General features: G+C 36.1%; 1 protein-coding gene across 2 annotated transcripts in view; it reads right to left on the bottom strand.

Annotated features, from left to right (window-relative positions):
- Positions 1-19239, bottom strand: part of LOC131155610 (uncharacterized) — a 42851-nt gene that overhangs the window by 17104 nt on the left and 6508 nt on the right. Inside the window, exons 3-8 of one of the 2 annotated variants that reach the window (XM_058108857.1) lie at positions 16868-16952; positions 16691-16780; positions 16003-16076; positions 9226-9310; positions 9037-9126; positions 838-968 (exon numbers count right to left, since the gene is read on the bottom strand). In XM_058108857.1, coding sequence (XP_057964840.1) covers positions 838-968; positions 9037-9126; positions 9226-9310; positions 16003-16076; positions 16691-16780; positions 16868-16952 — 555 coding nt within the window. The remainder of the gene's footprint in view (positions 1-837; positions 969-9036; positions 9127-9225; positions 9311-16002; positions 16077-16690; positions 16781-16867; positions 16953-19239) is intronic. The other variant, XM_058108858.1, reaches the window with a different exon arrangement.

The raw sequence follows: 19239 nt of genomic DNA, 5'->3' as shown, positions 1-19239 counted from the left end.
TTAAGAAAGATCCTTTTTGTCTCCTCACTCTCCAAAAGATTAGTCTCCTCTTCCTTTCTATCCAAAAAATCCAGCTCACCTAAGATGCTGGATTTCCTAATTCTTACATTCCCAAACACCTCTTTATTCCAAAATTTCAGTTTCTCCTTAAAACGTTCCAACTTCCTCATAAATCTTTACTTTTAAATTGTACACTATTGCATTTATTAGTAGTTTCTAAAATTTCATTAAAAAATTCATTGCTTTGCTACCAAAGACAAACTTTGATTTCAATGGGAACATTGATGGCCTGGTTTCACAGAAATTTTAATTTCAATTCAGCGAAACTCCAGAACATATAGTAAATTATGGGTGAAACTTAGGGAAATATTAAAATATAAAAAAGTGCGTAATTTAGAAAAATAAATAAATAATTAAATCTCACTCCTTCAGTTATCTATTTTAAATTCATCCAATACATCCAAATGCTGAAATTACTAAAATTTCACCCAAAATTTTGAAAATTCAGCAACAAGTTTTAAAAAAACAAAATTAAAACCCAATTTAATTTCAAACCTTTCCAAAATCAGAGAGTTCAGTGCAATTGCTATAAGACCATGTTTTCTACTGGTTTCTATCATTTTTTAGAACAAAAAATGAAATCAAAATTTCCATTAAAGTTTCCGTATTTTTGAAGCCAGGAATTTGAAAATTTAAAAACTTGCTTCTAATCCAATCATAATTTGCAAAGCTTACAAAATGAATTTAACACAAGTATATAAAATGTCAAATGATAAATCAATCCTTTTTTCTGTTTTCTTTGCTCCCCTTAGGCTGTAATTGTGCACTTCGACTTACCATTCTGCAAAGCCTCTTTCACTAGCTAGAAGTTTGGCCGTGCCTGATGCACCAACATAAAGGTTATCAGATTTAAGACCAAATAATTGCCTTAACTGCCCCATTGAAACTTCAAAGACCCTCTGGAGTTCCTGTTTCAGAATGTACACACATCTTAACAAATGAAAGAAAAGAAATCTGCAATAATAATACATGGACTTCAAGTCCTTTCATGTTCAAAAATAAGCAAGCAATGAGCCAAAAATGAAAATTAGTTCCCAGAGAATTATCAACTTGCAGTTAAATGACTTCTAATTACCCATATTCTCAACCAACAGTAAAATAAGGTGATAATAAAATATTATAGGAATAAAATCATGACATACTTATGAAGCTGTAATTTTTTTTTTCTCACAAATGAAAGAAATTTATTAGGAAAGAATTACAAATCACAGAGGACAAAGCATCCCCCCACAAAAGACAAGAAAATGAAGAATTATTTACAAAACAGTGCTTGTGGAGCAAAGAAATCCAAATTTTCTGTTAGCTGTCTGGAGAAATGCCCCTAAAAAACCATTTGCCGAGCAAATAGACAAAAGAAAAACCACTATGCTCCAAAGCAAAATGCACGATGTAAAAAGACCTTAATTTGACTCACAGAATGTCAATTCCTAGGAATAGAACGAAATAAGGTGAGAATGGCATACAAATCGTATATGGATATAATAATTTGCAAGATCATTCATGCACAAGTTTGTGTTATTTCATCCAACTTGGAATAGGATAGGAATAGAGATTCCAATGGTAAAAATTGGGATAGTTTATTCCTGTCTATTTCATGTTATAGATAATAAAAATTTTTGCGCTGTCATTTGCTTTATGATGCATCATTTGTATGCTATCAAAACTCTACACTGTCACCCTGTTATTCCTAAGAATAGACATTCCATGAACCAAATTTAACCTTAGATTCATTCCTCTCCAGACAAGCACCAAACAATAGCAAAACTGTACAACTTCACAATGCTCTCTTTGCCTCCCCCTCCTAAAGCTCTCTAAAACTACAGCAACAAAAGCTATCCAAATAAGGACAAACTCAATTCTCAACAAGATCTCCAAACAAGCTCTTCCATATATTCCATGAAAAAGGAAAATGAAAGAACAAATGCAAACAAAGCTTCCTTCAAAAGTACTCCTACCCATCCAGCCTAGAACTCCTAAGAGCTGGTCTAGAAGGCCCATAGACTAACAAAACCCACCACTGACCCTTCCCTCTCACTTCAAATGACACAGAAAGGGAAAAAGAAAACCCACCAGTGTGTCCACTCTGGATATAAACTGAAAGTCCCACATAACAAGGATACAACCAAAGGCAGCATGTGAGGGCAAAAATGCCCAATCCCTACAATGGCCACCCAAGTACTTCTAACAACACCCCTCCTCTGCCCCCACCCCGGGCGTCTACCAATTCCAATTTTGTCTCTTAGATAAGAATAATATTTGGGAAGTACTAGACCAAAATTTCCTTAATCAAGTTCTTTTTCCTCGTCTCCTGTAACCCTCTAACATTCCAACTATCTTTACTGCCCTCGTAATTTATCAATGGAACTAGGTTTTTAAGCTCTTTCTAAACTTTCTTTTTCCTCCTCTTGTATGCCCCAAGGCTCAAGCCCACCCCAACCTAATTCCCAGCAAGATCCAATAATTCTAGGCCTAGGTACCCAAGGAGTTTCTGTGGATCTAACCTGTCTCTGTCACCACCCTTAAAGCTAAACCCAGTCCTTCCTGCTATTAGAGTCATAAAGATTCCAAAGAAAGAGTGTGTTGCATAGGAAGAAAAATAATACATTTACAAATTCTTGATGAAACATGATCCCCCGTGATAAAATAACCCTTCCCAAAGCATCCCCCCCAACATCACAAGAAAGAATAACCAAATTAACAATATTGAGCCCAAGGCAAGAGTTAGAAGGCAAAGTCCCCTCTTTATTTAAAGCTAACAAGTGGTCAAAATTCTAATTAATAGAATTTATACCGGCTGGAGCATTCTCAGGATTCAAATGAAGACAATCTCTCTCCGACTAATGTGGTATCATTGCTGAACTTACTCTTTTCTCGGACTCCACCTCAAGCTCTCCACTTCTACCTTCAAAAAGCTATTTTAGTATTTGGAACACACTACTACTCTCCCTCTTCTCCTCTGGCCTAACGTTCGATGAACCACAATAGAAGCATCTCCAGCTGCCATTGGTGGGCTTAGAGTGTTCATCCATGATTGACAATAGCACCAAAAGAGCAACGAGAAAGGCCCAGGACCTTTTTTCCTGATCTCCTTCAGGAATTTGCACATCTTAGCCTTTGCCTTCATTCCTCTTCCTCAAACAAAAATATCTTCTTGTAACGTTTTCTATAAACTGGAAACTGACTCTATATCCTGCTTTTTTGAAGATAAGCCCTATTCGACCTTCAACAGTCCCATCACTAGCTTTACAGATTACCTCCATCAACCTAGAGCCCACACGAGCTCCTCTTTCTCCATCATAATTACAAAAGAAATGTCTTTCCCTACAAATTTCGTCATGCAGTAAGTTGAGGTTTATTCACTGAAACCACCTTCCTTTCGACTTTCAATATCAAATGGACTGCAATCCCTGCTGTAAGAATGAGAAAGATGACTAGGATTACAAGATCAAGAAAGAATTGGTGAACAAAGATAATATTTCAATGGTTTAGGAAGGTTTCTTATGATGTACGAGAACCTTCTGGCAAGTGGAGTCAGGATTTTGATTATAGAGACCCGGAGAATTATAGCACATAAATAATAAAAGAAAGGAGAGAAGAATTTTTCAAAAGGGGATTCAGCAAGGTCTCGTCGATGAGTGCAGAGTGCTCGTCAACGAACAGGCTTCATGGGCTCGTCGACGTGGACTCATGTCTCGTCAACGAGAACTTACCGAGAGAGGTTTAGTGGAGCCTGAATTTCATCGATAAAGGTTACGAGTTCGTCGACAAACTCCCTTCATGGACTCGTCGACGAGATGACGTGTCTCGTCGACGAATCCACACCTTATAAATAAGTTGAACTCGGGTTTTTTAGCGAGAAATTCATGCAAATTCCCTCTCTCTCACTCTAGAATTTCGAACCCCTCACCTTCTCTCTAGATTTCTGGCTTCGTTCTTTGCCTGTTCGACGATAGGAAGCCGTCACGCTACTCCTAGGAAGATTCTCTTCAAGTCTGCTAGAGTAGTTCGTTGGTTAGGCCAAATTGGGCACCACCCCAAAATTTAAGTAAGTTGGTTATTTTAAGTTTTATAAGGTATTTGGTATTTCTGAACTGAGAAAAGTGTAGTAGATAGAATAATACTGAAATTATGTTTGGGAAGATGTAAATTTCAAGGTGTTGAGCTGGGAACACCGTGGGTGTAAGTTTGGATTAAATTACGAGCATCTCAGTAAGCCAGGTAAAAGGAATAAATTATAGCAGGTATTTTTGTGAAATAGTGGGTAAATTATATGTGAAATGAATTATTGTATTTTCTCTTAAATTACTATGATATGATTAATAAATGAAATTTGTGTGGCATATGATATGAAAATGATGAAATGTTAATTGCGATTTATGGATAATAATGAAATGGGATAAAAGAATGTATGGAGATGATTTTTATGAAAACAGTGAAAGTATGAAATACTGACATTTGTGTATCTAGAGAAATGTGGAAATATGTGAAATATGGAAAGGGTTATATGAAATGAGGGAAATATGAAATATTGATTGTGTATACTGGAAAAGATGAAACATGTGATATGTAATATATTTTCATATATATATATATATATATATATATATATATATATATGCATATTGTTATGAAATGAAAATGATATTGAAATGCTAAGAATGTATCGGTAAACAAATGTGAACTTTACCGAGAATATTGAATGATAGATACCAAATTGTGAATGGTGATTATGAATATTGGGAATGTGAACATTGCAACTAACAACTGCAATGAATATTGAATTTAGAAATGCTGATATGAGAAAAGTGAAATAGTGGAAAAAACAAACCCTGATGGAATGGATATGTAAACCCCAGCGATGGGTTATGATATCGAGCACGGTACTGATGCTAGCGGATGAAAAGTGTAACCACACGGACTTGTGGAGCGTGTGGCAAGGTAGTACGAATGGACCAAAGAAGGGTTGTATATTGCCCCCCGGATTCCGAACCAGGGTATTTGGCAAGCCATTCGCTACTACAGATAGGTATATGGTATTATTTGATCTAGCCGAGTTGGCCAACCGCGGTTAGATCCAGCCTTCAGACCGCACAACCCTGACCATGGGGGGAAGCATGGCGTGGAGAAAAATCCTCAGGGCAGCCATGAGTTATAGACATGGGTGTATGGGTTACCGAGGATACTCATGTGCTAGATATGGAAATGAAAAATGGAAAAGAAATAGAAATGGAAATGAAATGAAAATGAGAAATGAAATTGCGTGAGTAAATAAATAATTAAAGCGACGTAAAACACACCGCCTGAGGGCTTACTGAGTAAGGTGAGTGCTCTGATAAGTATCAGTTGTAGCTGAACCAGTGTTAGTCGGGCAGGACGAAGGGAAACTGCTTGTATGGGCGAGTAAGTTTCCCTATTCTCAGGAACTTCGTAGGTAAAACTTGGATTACGAATGAATGATTTTGAAAATGGAAGTAAAAGCTTATGAAAGCTTATGTTGTATATTCATACGATTATGATTATGGAAATGATATATTTTTCTCAGAAGATACTGTCACTGATATGTTATATGCTATGAAACAATGAATCTCATATTGCCAGACACTGTAAATAATTTATTCTGTCTTACTGAAATGTGTCTCACCCAATCATTTAAATATTTCAGGAAACCGAGATCGAGTTGGTGATAGAGCTCCCAGATAGAGTGGAGCTGGTACCCTGACATACAAGGTGAGTGTGTAAACTAGGGATGGATGATTCCCCTAGAGTTTTGGTTATTTTGGGATGTATGTTGATGTATAAACTTCTGGTTAGTTGACACTCTGGTACGTGTATTCACTGCGATGTGTATATATATATATATATATATTTTGTGACTTCCGCTGATAGAAATACTAGTATGACCGTTTTATCCGGTACCCACCCCGGCCGGATCATGTTTAAATGGTATCAGGGTGGTAACGTGGCCAATATGTTATGTATGTTAATATGTGAAAAAAAAATGGTATGAAAAATCGGGGCGTCACATTGATGGTCGAAGATGGGTGAAAGGTTAATATTAGTGTTAAAGAGGCTACAAAGTTAAGATTCTAGAGGACACTAAGGTTCTGGTGGTTGACGATTAGGCTTTGATGATGCGCGAAGGACGAGTGTAGATGAATGGTGTAATAGGTTCCATTTTTGTGGATGGAGTAGTGAGAGGAGATTTCTAACAAGAGGGGTTTAGAAAGAGATAGGGGGAAGGAGTCGCCATGCTTGCATAAGGGAGACGCCCAAGCTTTTTCCAATGTTAGTTGGGATTTTCTCTTCTATATTCTCAAAAGAATGGCCTTTGGCATAAAGGGTTCATCAATGTATTATCACTCCAGCACTGCTCATCAATCACTGCCCCTAGGACTTCTTCAAATCTTTTAAAGGGTTAAGAAAAGAAACCGCCTTCTCTCCCGTATTGTTCATCAAGGATCTTAGCATTGGGAATTAAAATTGAAATGGAAATCTCCCATCTTTGTGCTAATGATACCATTATCTTGTGTGAGGCAGATATTGAGCAAATCCTCAATTTAAGATCTATTCCCTTTTTTTGAAGCTGCCTCAGGTCTGGAAGTTAATTTGGGCAAGGGCAAAATTATTTGAATGAGGGACAGCACTAAAGGGACTCTCCTTCCAGGCACCGTGGACTGCAAGCCCAGATCATTTCCTTTAACCTACCTTGATCTCCCTCTTGGAGGAAAATTTAAGGATAAAAGAGTTTGAGGTTCTAACATCAAGATATTCAAGAAAAAGCTTGCTGGATGGAAGAGGAATTACCTATCAAAAGGAGGTAGACTTGCACTCATCAAGAGGACCCTCTCAAATCTACTGGTCTACTTACAATCCCTCTTCCCTATTTCTTGCTCAATATCCAAATAGATGGGGGACAATCAGAGCAGATTTCTATGGGGAAACATGGGAAAGGAGTTCAAATGCCATCTTTCCGAACGGGGGTTTTTCAAGCAACCTATACAAAATGGGGGCATAGGGTTCAACTCCCTCTCTATCTTCACCAAATCCCTCCTTGTGGAATGGCTTTGGAGATTCAAGAACGAGCAATATCATTTTCAGAGGAAGACCATATCTTCACCACAAATGCTGGACTTCTATAGATCTTGAAGAACCTTATGACTAAGGAGTTTGAATATACATTCATAAAGCCTGGGAAGTTTTTTTTGTTTTTTTTTTCTCCATCAATTTTGACTTGGGAAATGGGGACAATTTTTCTTTTGGCCTGAGATATGGTGTGGTCACTCTCCTCTTAGCACAAAGTTCCCCACTGTTTTTAGCATGGCCTACCACAAAGACACACTTATAAGCAGCCACCTTCAATTTCAGCCAATGAGATCACATGGGGCATCCCACTTGTAAGAAATGTACACGATTAGGATATTGAGAGCTATGTGGATTTCTTTTGCAGCCTACTCATAGTTCATTCCTACAACATCTCTAATGAGCCAAAGTGGACCTTGGACAACAGCAGCAGCTTTACAGTAAACTCCTATCTATAGGAAACTCAGAGTTCCAGCTGTAACCAGAATACAGGTCCCCTGAAAGCTAATTTGGAAGACTCCTGCCCCACGACGGTTGCTTTTTTTGCCTGGGAGGCGATTATTAGAAAAATCTTCACAATGTGAACACTGTAGAGAAGGGGACTGCCCCTTGTTAACAGATGTTATTTGTACAAAGAAGTTGATGAGACAATCAACCATATTCTTCCCCATTGTTCCTGAACTGTACGTCTCTGGGATTTGGCCTTTGCACTGTTGAGCCAGCAGTAACTGGAGAAAGAAATCTGGGCTTGGAAAGGCTTTTGGTCTAGGAAAGAAGAAAGACATCTTTGACTCTCATTCCCTTTTTAACATTTTTCATTTTTTAAAATATTTTATGGAGGGAAAGAAGTAGAAGATCCTCCGAAGGATTGGCTACGCTGCTGTATGCAATTAAAGACACATGGACCAGCATTATTACTACTTGGCACAACAGACACGATGAATGTAATAGTCTTGGACCCAACTCCAATGAGGTATTGTCTGCTTTGGCTCACTGGCCTCACGGGTTTGTCCTACAAAAGACACCTCACATAGTTGGAGCCCAAACCATTCTTATAAGCTCAAGGTCTCCCTAGTATACATCCAATGTGGGATCATGAGAGGCTCTCTCGTACGATCTCTGACGCCCTCATTAGAGTGGCTTACACTTCTGTGTAGGATCCACCCACATGATGGTACCCCCAAGGTGGCTCTAATACCAAATGTAACAATCTTGGACACAACTCCAGTGAGGTATTGTCCGCTTTGGCCTACTGGCCTCACAGGTTTGTCCTATAAAAGACGCCTCACATATTCAGAACCCAAGCCATCCTTATAAGTCCAAGATCTCCATAGTACACATTTGATGTGGGACCTTGAAAGGTTTTGGACATTTATTCCCTTTGTTACTGATGACTTTTTGACACAGTTTCTGTACATGGCAGGCACCTCTTGGTGCCTTTTAATGAATTTCATCTCTACTGCTAAAAAAAATTGAAAATTTATAAATAAGTTTAAATGCAGTGGGATTTTAATTTTACATATTAAATCCTCCATAATGGCCACTTATTCTGCAGTTCCTGTTTCATTTATATGTTTTCCTTTAAGCCACGGATATTGCTTGCCTACTATTTTGTCACCAGTAAAATAGGTACTTGCAAACAAGAGGTATCACAGCAAGCAAACAATTTCCGCTCTGAAAAAGGATCATTTATGCCGGCAAGGCATGGCAGAAGCCATTGTCAAAGACATTAAACAATACAATCAAAGGAATCCTATGTTCTATTAAGGTTTGGTAAATTTTCTATATAGAAAAAATTTATTTTCAAACATATGGATGCTAAAACTGCAAGTACTGTTTATAATTGTTTTCTTTTTAACTGCATATACTAGTAGTAGTCTATGAATGACTTCTGACCTGATGGGAAAATCTATGCATCGTAGGAAAATTACTTTCTAGATCCCTCAAGCACCCTGGGGGATTCCAAACAATGATGCCTCCCCACATCTGCAATATGTCGTAATTGAAAATTACTACTATTAGGAAATTCACTATAAATAAGATGCAAATACCGTCAGACAGGGATGATAACAACAGACAACTCACTGGAGATATAAAGGCATTTGTGATGGAAATTTCTCCACTTGGAAGCTGTAGCAGAAGAGGACACTCTTTTGCAGACGGTATGTAACTGGCAGAAAATCAGTAAAAAAAAAAGATATAGCGAGCTCAACAGATAGAATAGAGCATATATTTACTATTTGAAAAGGGGAAAATAATTAAGGCATTTCAGCCACAGAATAGTTACAAAAACTCACGAGATTTTAAGAGGGCATATAGTAACAAAAACTACAGGCTTCTAAAACTTTTTTTTTTTTTAATAACAAAAAAAGATGAATTCATTAGCCCAAAAAGAAAGTACGAAAACAAGAATAAGAACTCCTAAACAAAACAGAAGGAAAAAAAAAACAAAAAGTAGAAAAAACAAAGGAAGAAACATCAATCAAACCACGAAGATAGCCAATCCCATTGGATGTCAGAGAATCTCACTCCTTCAAAGCAACCAGAACCAACATACTAGAGGATGCTATGTAATGAATCTTATCCCATAACAAAGGAATATCCAACTTCTTCCCAAGAAATATGCATGCATTACATTCCAACCATAAACCCCACAGTACTGCATAAAATGCACATCTCCACAATGCTACAGCATCCCTGCTTTTACCAAAACCAGAAAAAAAGAGAGGACAACCCAACTTTCTCCAATAAGCTTTAAGCTTATTCCACATTCTTCAAGCAAAATCAAAATGCAGAAACATATGAGAAATTGTTTCCAAAATGTCAAGCATAAAAAGCATACATATGGAGAAAGTTACTTCGAAGGTCTCCTATTGTAGGTATTAAATCTATTAAACACAAGCAACCAACTTTTGGCCTTAATGTTTGGGACTAGTCAAAGGATAAGGTTTGCAAGAATAAAGAACAGAGTTCATTTTTTGAGGGATGCTGTATTGAAGAAGGTTGTGAGACCCCTTTTGTGAAACCTGCAGATCGGCTAGACGATGTTTTCACAAAGCCTTTATTTAAGTTTGCTTTGTCTAATGATTGTAAAAAGCTGGGGTTGGGTGATATTTATACACCTCCGGTTTAAGTGGGAGTGAAAAAAGAGAGTAGGTTATTTCAACAATTAGGTTGTGCAAGTGGAGGTATTTTTTTCTGTAAGACTTATTATTAATAATACATAAGAGGGAAGACCTGGACCCGTACTTGTGCCATCCCTTGCTCTGATTCCCTTTTGGAACACGGAGTTCTTGCCTTCAATCTCTAGGAGACCACTTCCCAATATAAATAAACCTACCTCCATATGAATCCTGCCTCCCTCTCTACGAAAAGAGCATCCCCCATTACCCCATTCGACGCCCCTAATGGTCCCACAAATCACACCCATGGATCTCAAGATCCATAAGAACTCCTCCTTTTTCAATAAGATATAAAAGAAGGATCTCCCTGCAAATTCAGACAACCAAAAAGTTGAACCGTCCAAGTGGTTAGCATTGAAAATTTTACTCTCAATCTTCATAGTAGCATGTCTGACTCTCATTTTCTCCTATACTCACATACAATTAGGCAACCAAAAAAAAGTGTAATAATAGGCAAGTGGGCACGAGCAACCTACAAGTAACCAAAGTAGCAAAGACAAAAATTAAACAAAAACAGCCAACCAGCACTACGCAGGATGTATGAGAACCTCCCAAAGTGATGGTAGGAGGCTCGCAAAGCCCTGCTAATGATTAGCATGAAACTGGGGTCACAAGACCACCTAACGCTGAAGAAAAGATTACAAACAAACACTAACAAAGAGGAAGACTTTGTTGGGAACAAACCAAAGTCAATTGTTGATGGGGACACCAACAGAGAGTCGATGCAAACAATCAAGCGAGAATCATTTAGATGGGAACACTGAAGTTGCAAGGAGTATAGGACATTGCTCTTGTGCAATTCTAATAGCCGAGGAGGTTTTGCCCCAGTGATATGCAATTGACAAAAGGGATGGATCAATTGCTTGTTGAAACTAGGATTCAACAGTAGGATATTTCTGGGAGGGATCAAGATGATAAGATGATGCAGGGTTGCAAAGGACAACCCCTTTGGTTGACGAAAATGGAGATTCAAGTCGCCAACTTACGAGAAAACAAGTTTCATGAGTTTTGCGACATTATTTTAGGTCAGAGAAGAATTTGCGACCTCCAACGTCCTTTGTGACCACTTCTAGGTTTTTAAAGTTCCAATCTTCTCTCGGCGATAGAGGAGGATAATCGCAAATAGCTGGGTGCTAGGTGGGACTAGGTTTTGAGGATGGAGGAACAATTGTGATGGAGGTGAACAAATTTTTCTATGGAGGGGAGGGCTAGGAGATGATTAGAGGAAAGAGATACATAATCAAGAACTCGAGGGCCAAGGATAAGGGTGCCAAGAGGAAAGCATTGAGTCGTCAGCTTGATCCGTACTAATTCATTAGTTAGCGTTCACTCATGCCCTGGTGCTAACTACATTTTATGAACCTAATTTTTTTATCGTTATGTTTTTCAATATTCTCAATAGGACAAAAGACACTAACCTCCCCTAAGATTTTGCAAAAATACAATGACCACCCTTGAGGTTAATAAAAAAGATAATGACCTCTCTCGAGGTTTTAAGAATTCTAGGGACCTCCCTTGAGGTTTTCTAAAAGAACACGAACCTCCCCTTGTATTTTGCAAAAAGACAATTTTTTTTAGGAGATGTTTGTCTTTTGGGTAAACCTCAGGTGAAGTCTATGGCATTTTTGAAATATTAGAGGAGGTTTGTGGCATTTTTGAATCCTCGCAAAGGTCTCTGTCTTTTTGCCAAATCTCAAGGGAGATGAGTGTTTTGTGGGCTTCTTGATAACTATATGCCTACGAAATTGTTGATTCAATGCCTAAAATTAATAGAACAAAAAAGTCATTGTATTTAAAAGAATATGAATGTGTGTATTATATACACAATAATGCAAGTATGTATACAACAACAGCAATAAATCAAACATTAAGTCACACTTGGTGGGGTCGTCCACATGAATCCTTTTTAGCCAATTTACACCATCGTAGGCAATTCCATCCAAGAATTTAAGGGTTATTAAATCCTTACAATCTCATTCCAAGTTATTTTAGGTCTACACATATCACTTCTACTACCACTAACTAGCTCACTCCTCACTGGCCACAATTTGGGCCTACTTTTGTAGATGGGCATCTAACTCGCGCCTCCCTTGTCTTATCTTCTACTACTACTATCATAACTTACCACAAATATGACCATTCCTTAATTTATCTCTCAACTTTATACCACTCATCCAGCTTAGAATTCTCATTTTGGCAATTTTTATGTAGTGGATGTGTTGTTTCTTAGTTATTCAACATTATCATCCATATAACTCTAGCTAGTCTTATAGTCATTTTATAAAACTTTCTTTTTAATTTTAAGGGTATTCTACCATTACACAACACACCTGCACTTAACTTTAACTATTATTGTAACATCTTCTTCTATGTTCCCTTTAGCTTGCATAATAGAACCAAGGTATCCAAATCTACTAGTGCTATTAATTTCTTGACCATCAAGGTTAATATTTTCTCCAAAATTCCTCCTTCCATAAGTAAAATTATATTTTCATAAATTCTTACTTATTTCTATTTTCATATATTCTTTCTTATTTCTGCTTTCCTAAAACCACTACATTCTAAAGCTTCTCCTCACAATTCGAACTTAGATTCCACTAGGTCCCTGATTTCATCAATCAAGACAATATCATCTATTTACAACATACACTATGGAACCTCATTTGGAAGCTCCAAGTAAGTTCATCCATCACTAATGCAAAAAGATAAAGGCTCAAAGCATATCTTTGATGCAAGCCTATTATGATTGGAAATTCCCTAAACTCTCCACTTGTAGTCCTAACACTAGTCATTACCCTACCATATATATCTTTAATGACATCAATATACCTACTACATACTTCCTTCTTCTAAAACTCACTATAGAACTTCTCTAGATATCCTATTATAGGTTTTCTCCAATTCAATAAAAACCATATGCAAATCCCTCTTTTCTTTCCCCAGAACTTGTCTGAAAGATATGTAGCTTTTTTTTTTTTTTTTTTGATAATAAAATAAGATTTCATTAATAGAATAAGAATATACATCTAGGAGAATAAGACATCTCCTTAACAAAGCCTGGAAAATCTAGAAAAAACATAAAAGAACAACCTATAGACTGAGAAACAAAAGAGAAAAAAACATCACGAACTAACACACCAATGCATAACACCAATCGCACTGAATATCAGAAAAGCTCACCCCATTAATCCCTTGTCCCACACACAAGATAAACTAAAATAATGTATCTTTTCCCAAACATTGAGCCAACTTCTTCTCTAGAAAAATGTGCCCATTACCCTCCATCCACAACCCCCAAAAAACTGCGAAAAAGGGCACATTCCAAAGCGCTGCCCTTTATCTTTTCCTACCAGATCAAGCAAAAGTCACTGTCAAAAAATGCTCCACTGTCTTAGAACTCACCCAACATTCGCCTAAAATACCAAATAGCTTATTCCAAACACTCCAAGCATAGTCACAATGAAAGAACAGATGCGATGATGATTCTGAACCATTAAAGCAGAGAACACATATGTCTGGAGATATAGCCTTCAAAAGTCTCCTAACCTGTAGCAAGTTATTGGTATTAATATCAAGCACAACCAACTAGATAAAGAGATGTAGCTTCTATAGTTGATCTCCCAAGCATAACCAAATTAATTTTTGGAGACCCTCGTTCCTAACCTCATTCTTTGTTCAATTACCCTTCCCCACAATTTCATTATATGATTTTATAAATTTAATTCATTGATAGTTATTACTATTTTCAATATTCCTTTATTTCTGTATGCATACAATCAAAAATAAAATAAAAATATTCATTAATAAATAAATTACATAAATGTATGAAACAAAACTATAACCGAAATCTGGCTCTATCAATTTTACAGCCAATTTATATTCCCAATATTTTAGGAGTAAAAAAGAAAGATAATAGTTCATTAAAAATTATTCTTATTCGGTGCTAAATTTTATATTTCTTGCTGCAATTATTGTGAAGCCATTAAAGAGCATTTTAGAAAAAAAAAATTAAGTGTGAAAGCTTAGCAAAATGAGAAGTTAAAGAAAATTGTATTTTTGAGGTGTTATTGAATGCAACAGAAAGAGCAAAAGAATATCTTAAATGTCTTTTGTAGAACATTTTAATTATATTATTATCCCATAACTTAGTAGAAGATAGTTTGTTCCTTAGGGCCTAGAGGAATATCGCATACGTTAATCACTAAAAACATAAGATTCAAATGTTGAGAAGGGAATTGGAGATATTTTAAAACAAGGATATAATTCTCATATTGAACTCACTGGTCTCAAAAATAATCTAATTAAACCTAAAAAAAAAATGAAAAAGAGAGTAGCATAATACCAATGAAAAAAATAAATTAATGTATAATAACTTTAAAAAAAAATAATTAGAGATTTGGGGGGGGCTGCCCCCTCAGCCCCACTTGGATCCACCACTGCATGGTTGGGATATTGAAAACCTTGTGGACATCTTTGGCAACTTGTACAAAGATCCCTTTCAAAACATCCCTAATGAACCAAACAGGATTGTCGACAAAAATGGCAGCTTTACAGTCAGCTCCTACTACAGGAAACTACTTCTGTAGACCAGCAGCAAGTTTGGAAAATCCCTGTCCTTGAAAAGATTGCTTTCTTTTCTGAATCAGATGCAACTTTGGGCGGAAGATTCTCACAATTAATAACCTGCAGAAAAGGGCACTGCCTCTCATCAACAGATGTTTTTTTGTGCATGAAAAATGCTGAGAAAATTGCTCATATTCTCAGACATTGTTCTTGAACCAGAAATCTTTGAGACCAGGCCATGGGACTGATCAGACAGCAGAAGTATGGGCATGGAAAGGCATTCAGTCAAGTTTTCACTCTTATTCCCCTTACCAATTTTTGAATTTGTGTGGAAAGAAATAAATAGAAGAGCCTTTGAAGGATCAGCTATGTCGTTAAGTATTATCAAAGACAGACAGACTACCCCTATAACTTGTTGGTATAGTCGCTTGTAGATGATGGACAAAAGTACAACTCTAGACCTTTTTAACATCCTTCATTACAGATGATTTCCTTTTGAGACCACTTTTGTTCATGGGTGTCCCCCATGGTCCCCTTCTGATGAAATCTAGCTTTGCCAAACAAAAAAAAAAAAAGAAAACAAACACAGGGCAATTCCAAATTATGTCAAAATTTAGCAAAAAACAAGTGTTTTCTGACTTTTCCTGAAGGAAATGTTTTCATTTGACAGCCAACAAAAAACGCTAATACCCCAGCAAACCACAAAAAACAGTACGCATGTTCAACATGGTACACTTCGACTCTGGATCTGAATTTTCAACTTAATAATTTTCATATGGGTGTATATTTCAATTAAGATGAAGCCTCGTCGCATTATAGTTTTCTTGTGAGTCATTATTAATCTAATTCACCAAAGAAATATCTTTCAAATTTTGGAACCCTAATACATCTTCTCTTAATTATCTAAATGCAGTTAAACATTTTTAATTATAAATCTATATAAACACCCAGCCTAAAACATTTTCGAGCATGTACTAAACCACAATTCCATTGTCATTCCATGAAACAATCAGAATATTCAGCATTCTTCTATCCATTTAAAAACATAACGTTGCAAAGATGCTTATCAAAAACTGAAAAGAAAACTAAAAGAAGTTAATGAATTTAAGAACCATACACAACAACTTGCAAAATCTTTGACCGCCCACCAGCTGCAATGGAAGTATCCAAGTGCCACTCATTTGAATTCATCTATAGAACTTGACCAAGAAAATTACTCAAAATTTATTCAGCTTACAATAAACATCACACTTATAATGCAAACATAACAGGAACAATTTCTTAATAAATTTTGTTAGCATCCGGAGGGAAAAAAAAAACTAATGATCATTCTGTAGATAAAAGAGAGCAGAAATAGGATCTCAAATCATATAATAATATTTCTCCGAAAAACAGAAACTCAAGGGAACATAAAGACCATAATAATATAACACAGTTCTGAATTGGGTTGAGGCCCTATATTGACAATAATGGAAATGTCACATTCCTCTCCTTATTTACCTCATGCATTGTAGTTACCATCATAAATTATAAGTTGTGCCTATACTCAATGATATTTTGATAGAATTTTGTGTAATCACTTAACAAATAATTATAGTTTAGCTAATAAAAATTAGACAAGTTGGATACATGTTATAACATTAACATGTAAAATTCTTTTTGATGCATATGCATGTGTACATGGAAATAACAGAAGAAAATTAAATTTAACAATATCACTATAACAAGGAAAACAATCTAGACACAGGAAACCAATTCAAAACATTGGACTACTTATTAAAAGAGAAGAAGTTATAAGAGTATACAAAGAAAGGGAGGTCTTTGGTACTAAAGATGTAGCTGTTCCGCTCATTGTCCCAATAAGAAAATGAGGATCTTGGAGTATGGTATAAAACCTGCACACAAGAAAGTACAATATAGATTCACAACAAATTAAGATAATGACAAATCTGTCTGTAGAATACCAAAAATTCTTCCATTACCTGACTTTCCACGCTAATGTTTGCAACAGCTCCCAATGCTTCAATTATAGGAGCCAACAGTATCTCATCAACCCTTTGAAAATCCCTGTGAGTGGCAATTTGGATAAGTAACAAACACTTCAGAAATTACCACAGTTATGTATTTGACTAAGAGTCCTACCATAATAAGGACAGCTGATATTTGGTCATTTGTCCTGCTCAAAGAACTCCACAGAATTTACAGTGTGACAACTCAAAATAAACAAGGACCTCATTAAAATATAATGTATTATGTTATTTTACTATCAAAAGGAAGACAGTGAGAGGCACATAGTATATTATAAATTTTCTAGATGTTACCTATCATTCATCCTAACGGTGATAAGGATCAAACTCAGCAAGAACTTCATGTCTACCACAGGCACGGACTTAATATAGATTCTTTATAATTTTCTAGGGTTCATGATACAAATATTTTAAAATTATGTGGTGGTCTAATTTTTAAGGATTTGATATTAATGTTTCATTAATTAGGGATTGATATCAAATTCCTAGAGATTGGTAACTTAATTAGAACTAGGAGAAGGCCTATACAAAGGCTTATATGTAACCATGAAGGTCAGATTAGAATATTGAGCATTCAGCCCAATATAAGATTTATTTTCATTATTGTTTTCTCTTACTTTCCTTCATCCCTCTCTTGTGTCTGTTGGGTTCTATATCAATTTCATATTAGAGCCTCTCAATCCCCCATCACAGCTTCACAAGTCATTATTCAGAGTCACCAGCCACCCTCTGCCTTACGGCATCCCATTCCTGCTGCCATCATACTCTTCAGCCATAGACACATCTTCTCAAATGATCACTGCCCCAGCACCATGGTCTTAAATTTCCACGAAATTGTCTAAATTCACAATTTTCATCACCCTCGAAATCGAAATGGCAGCCGATTTCCATCTTGCAAAATTTCTGTCAAAATCTCAACGAATCATCCAAAATTTATCGAAATCTCAAACTTAAAGAAATTTTAACTATATGATGAAATTTCGTCAGAATTTAAATGAGAAATTTAGGAGTGAAGTGAAATTTCTATCTTAATTTATTTTATTTATTTTATCAAAACAAGAGATTATTACAATTGCTTTTGAAATTATATGAAAATATAAATTACAGCAACATTTTATTTAACCATTCATGTCTAAATTATCATTATTAGCATAATAAATAATATTTAAATGATTTATGAATTTCATTTGTATTAACTAAATATGTTTAATGTACATTATATTACAAATATGTTTGTTACACATACTATTTTACAACTTTTCCACCTCATACAAAACATAGATGTATTAATTTGTAATATATTAGTCCTAAAACTTATATTATTATGTTTGTTAACCATTTCTGAAGTTTCACAAAGAATTTCATGCTTTACTACTAATATCCATTATTTTTTCAAATTGAAATCAAAATTGACATAAAAATTGAAATTCCCGTCAAAATTTCTGTACTTTTGGAGCTTCGAAATTTGAGCTAAAATCGAAATTTAAGACCTTGCCCAGCATCAGCAACATGAACCCTCTCCAAAATCCTAGCTGACCCCAAGCTTCACCAATTAATACATCCAAACCCAATTCCATTTCTTCAAACAACTACATCAAAACACTAATCACCAAACAATCCATCACCATACAGAGAACCCTTTTGATTTGCAGCATTGCATTAGAAGACACAGAAGTAAATAAGTGGTTTGGGAAAAAAAAGGTAGCTGCTGGCCACTGCTAGAACTGAACAGAGGTAACAGAGAGCAAAGGGGGAAAAAACCACTGCTGCTGCTGCGATTGCATCGCCACCATCTCCATCCTCAATTGAGAAGCCCAACCAGTAGATCCTCCATGCTGAGTTCTACAAATCATCCACCAGAATCTCCTTTCCCTTCAACCAAAGACCACAACCAGAGCACCAGGGTATTTGAAGCTTCACCAACAACAGTTGCAGCACTGCAAGCAGCCTGCTGTGCTATTGAATGTAGAAACTCCCAAATCCCAAACCCAAAAGGCCCATCTTCTTATTTTCTCTTTTTTTTTTTTTTTAATTATATTTCCTTCCTACAAAGAGCAACAAGGCCCAGCACTAATGCAGAAACCCAACCAGATTTTCTTATAACTGATCCACCTATATAAAAACCCAACCCAAACCTGTTGATTACGCCAATTCAGGCTGCACCCAAAACAGGACTGACCTAGCTTTAATGCCATTTGATCCAATTCACTCTTCAGGAGAAAAAAAATCAGGAAGGAGATAAAAAAAAAACAGAAGCAAAAAGAACAGAGCAACACAACAGAAAAAACAGAAACAAAATAGCTCCTCTCTTCACAAATATATATATA

The sequence above is a fragment of the Malania oleifera genome, chromosome 5 (genome assembly GCF_029873635.1).
Source record: "Malania oleifera isolate guangnan ecotype guangnan chromosome 5, ASM2987363v1, whole genome shotgun sequence".
Classification (NCBI taxonomy): Eukaryota; Viridiplantae; Streptophyta; class Magnoliopsida; order Santalales; family Ximeniaceae; genus Malania; species Malania oleifera.
The sequence above is the reverse complement of the archived record's forward strand: the minus strand, read 5'-3'. Positions and strand labels throughout refer to the sequence as shown.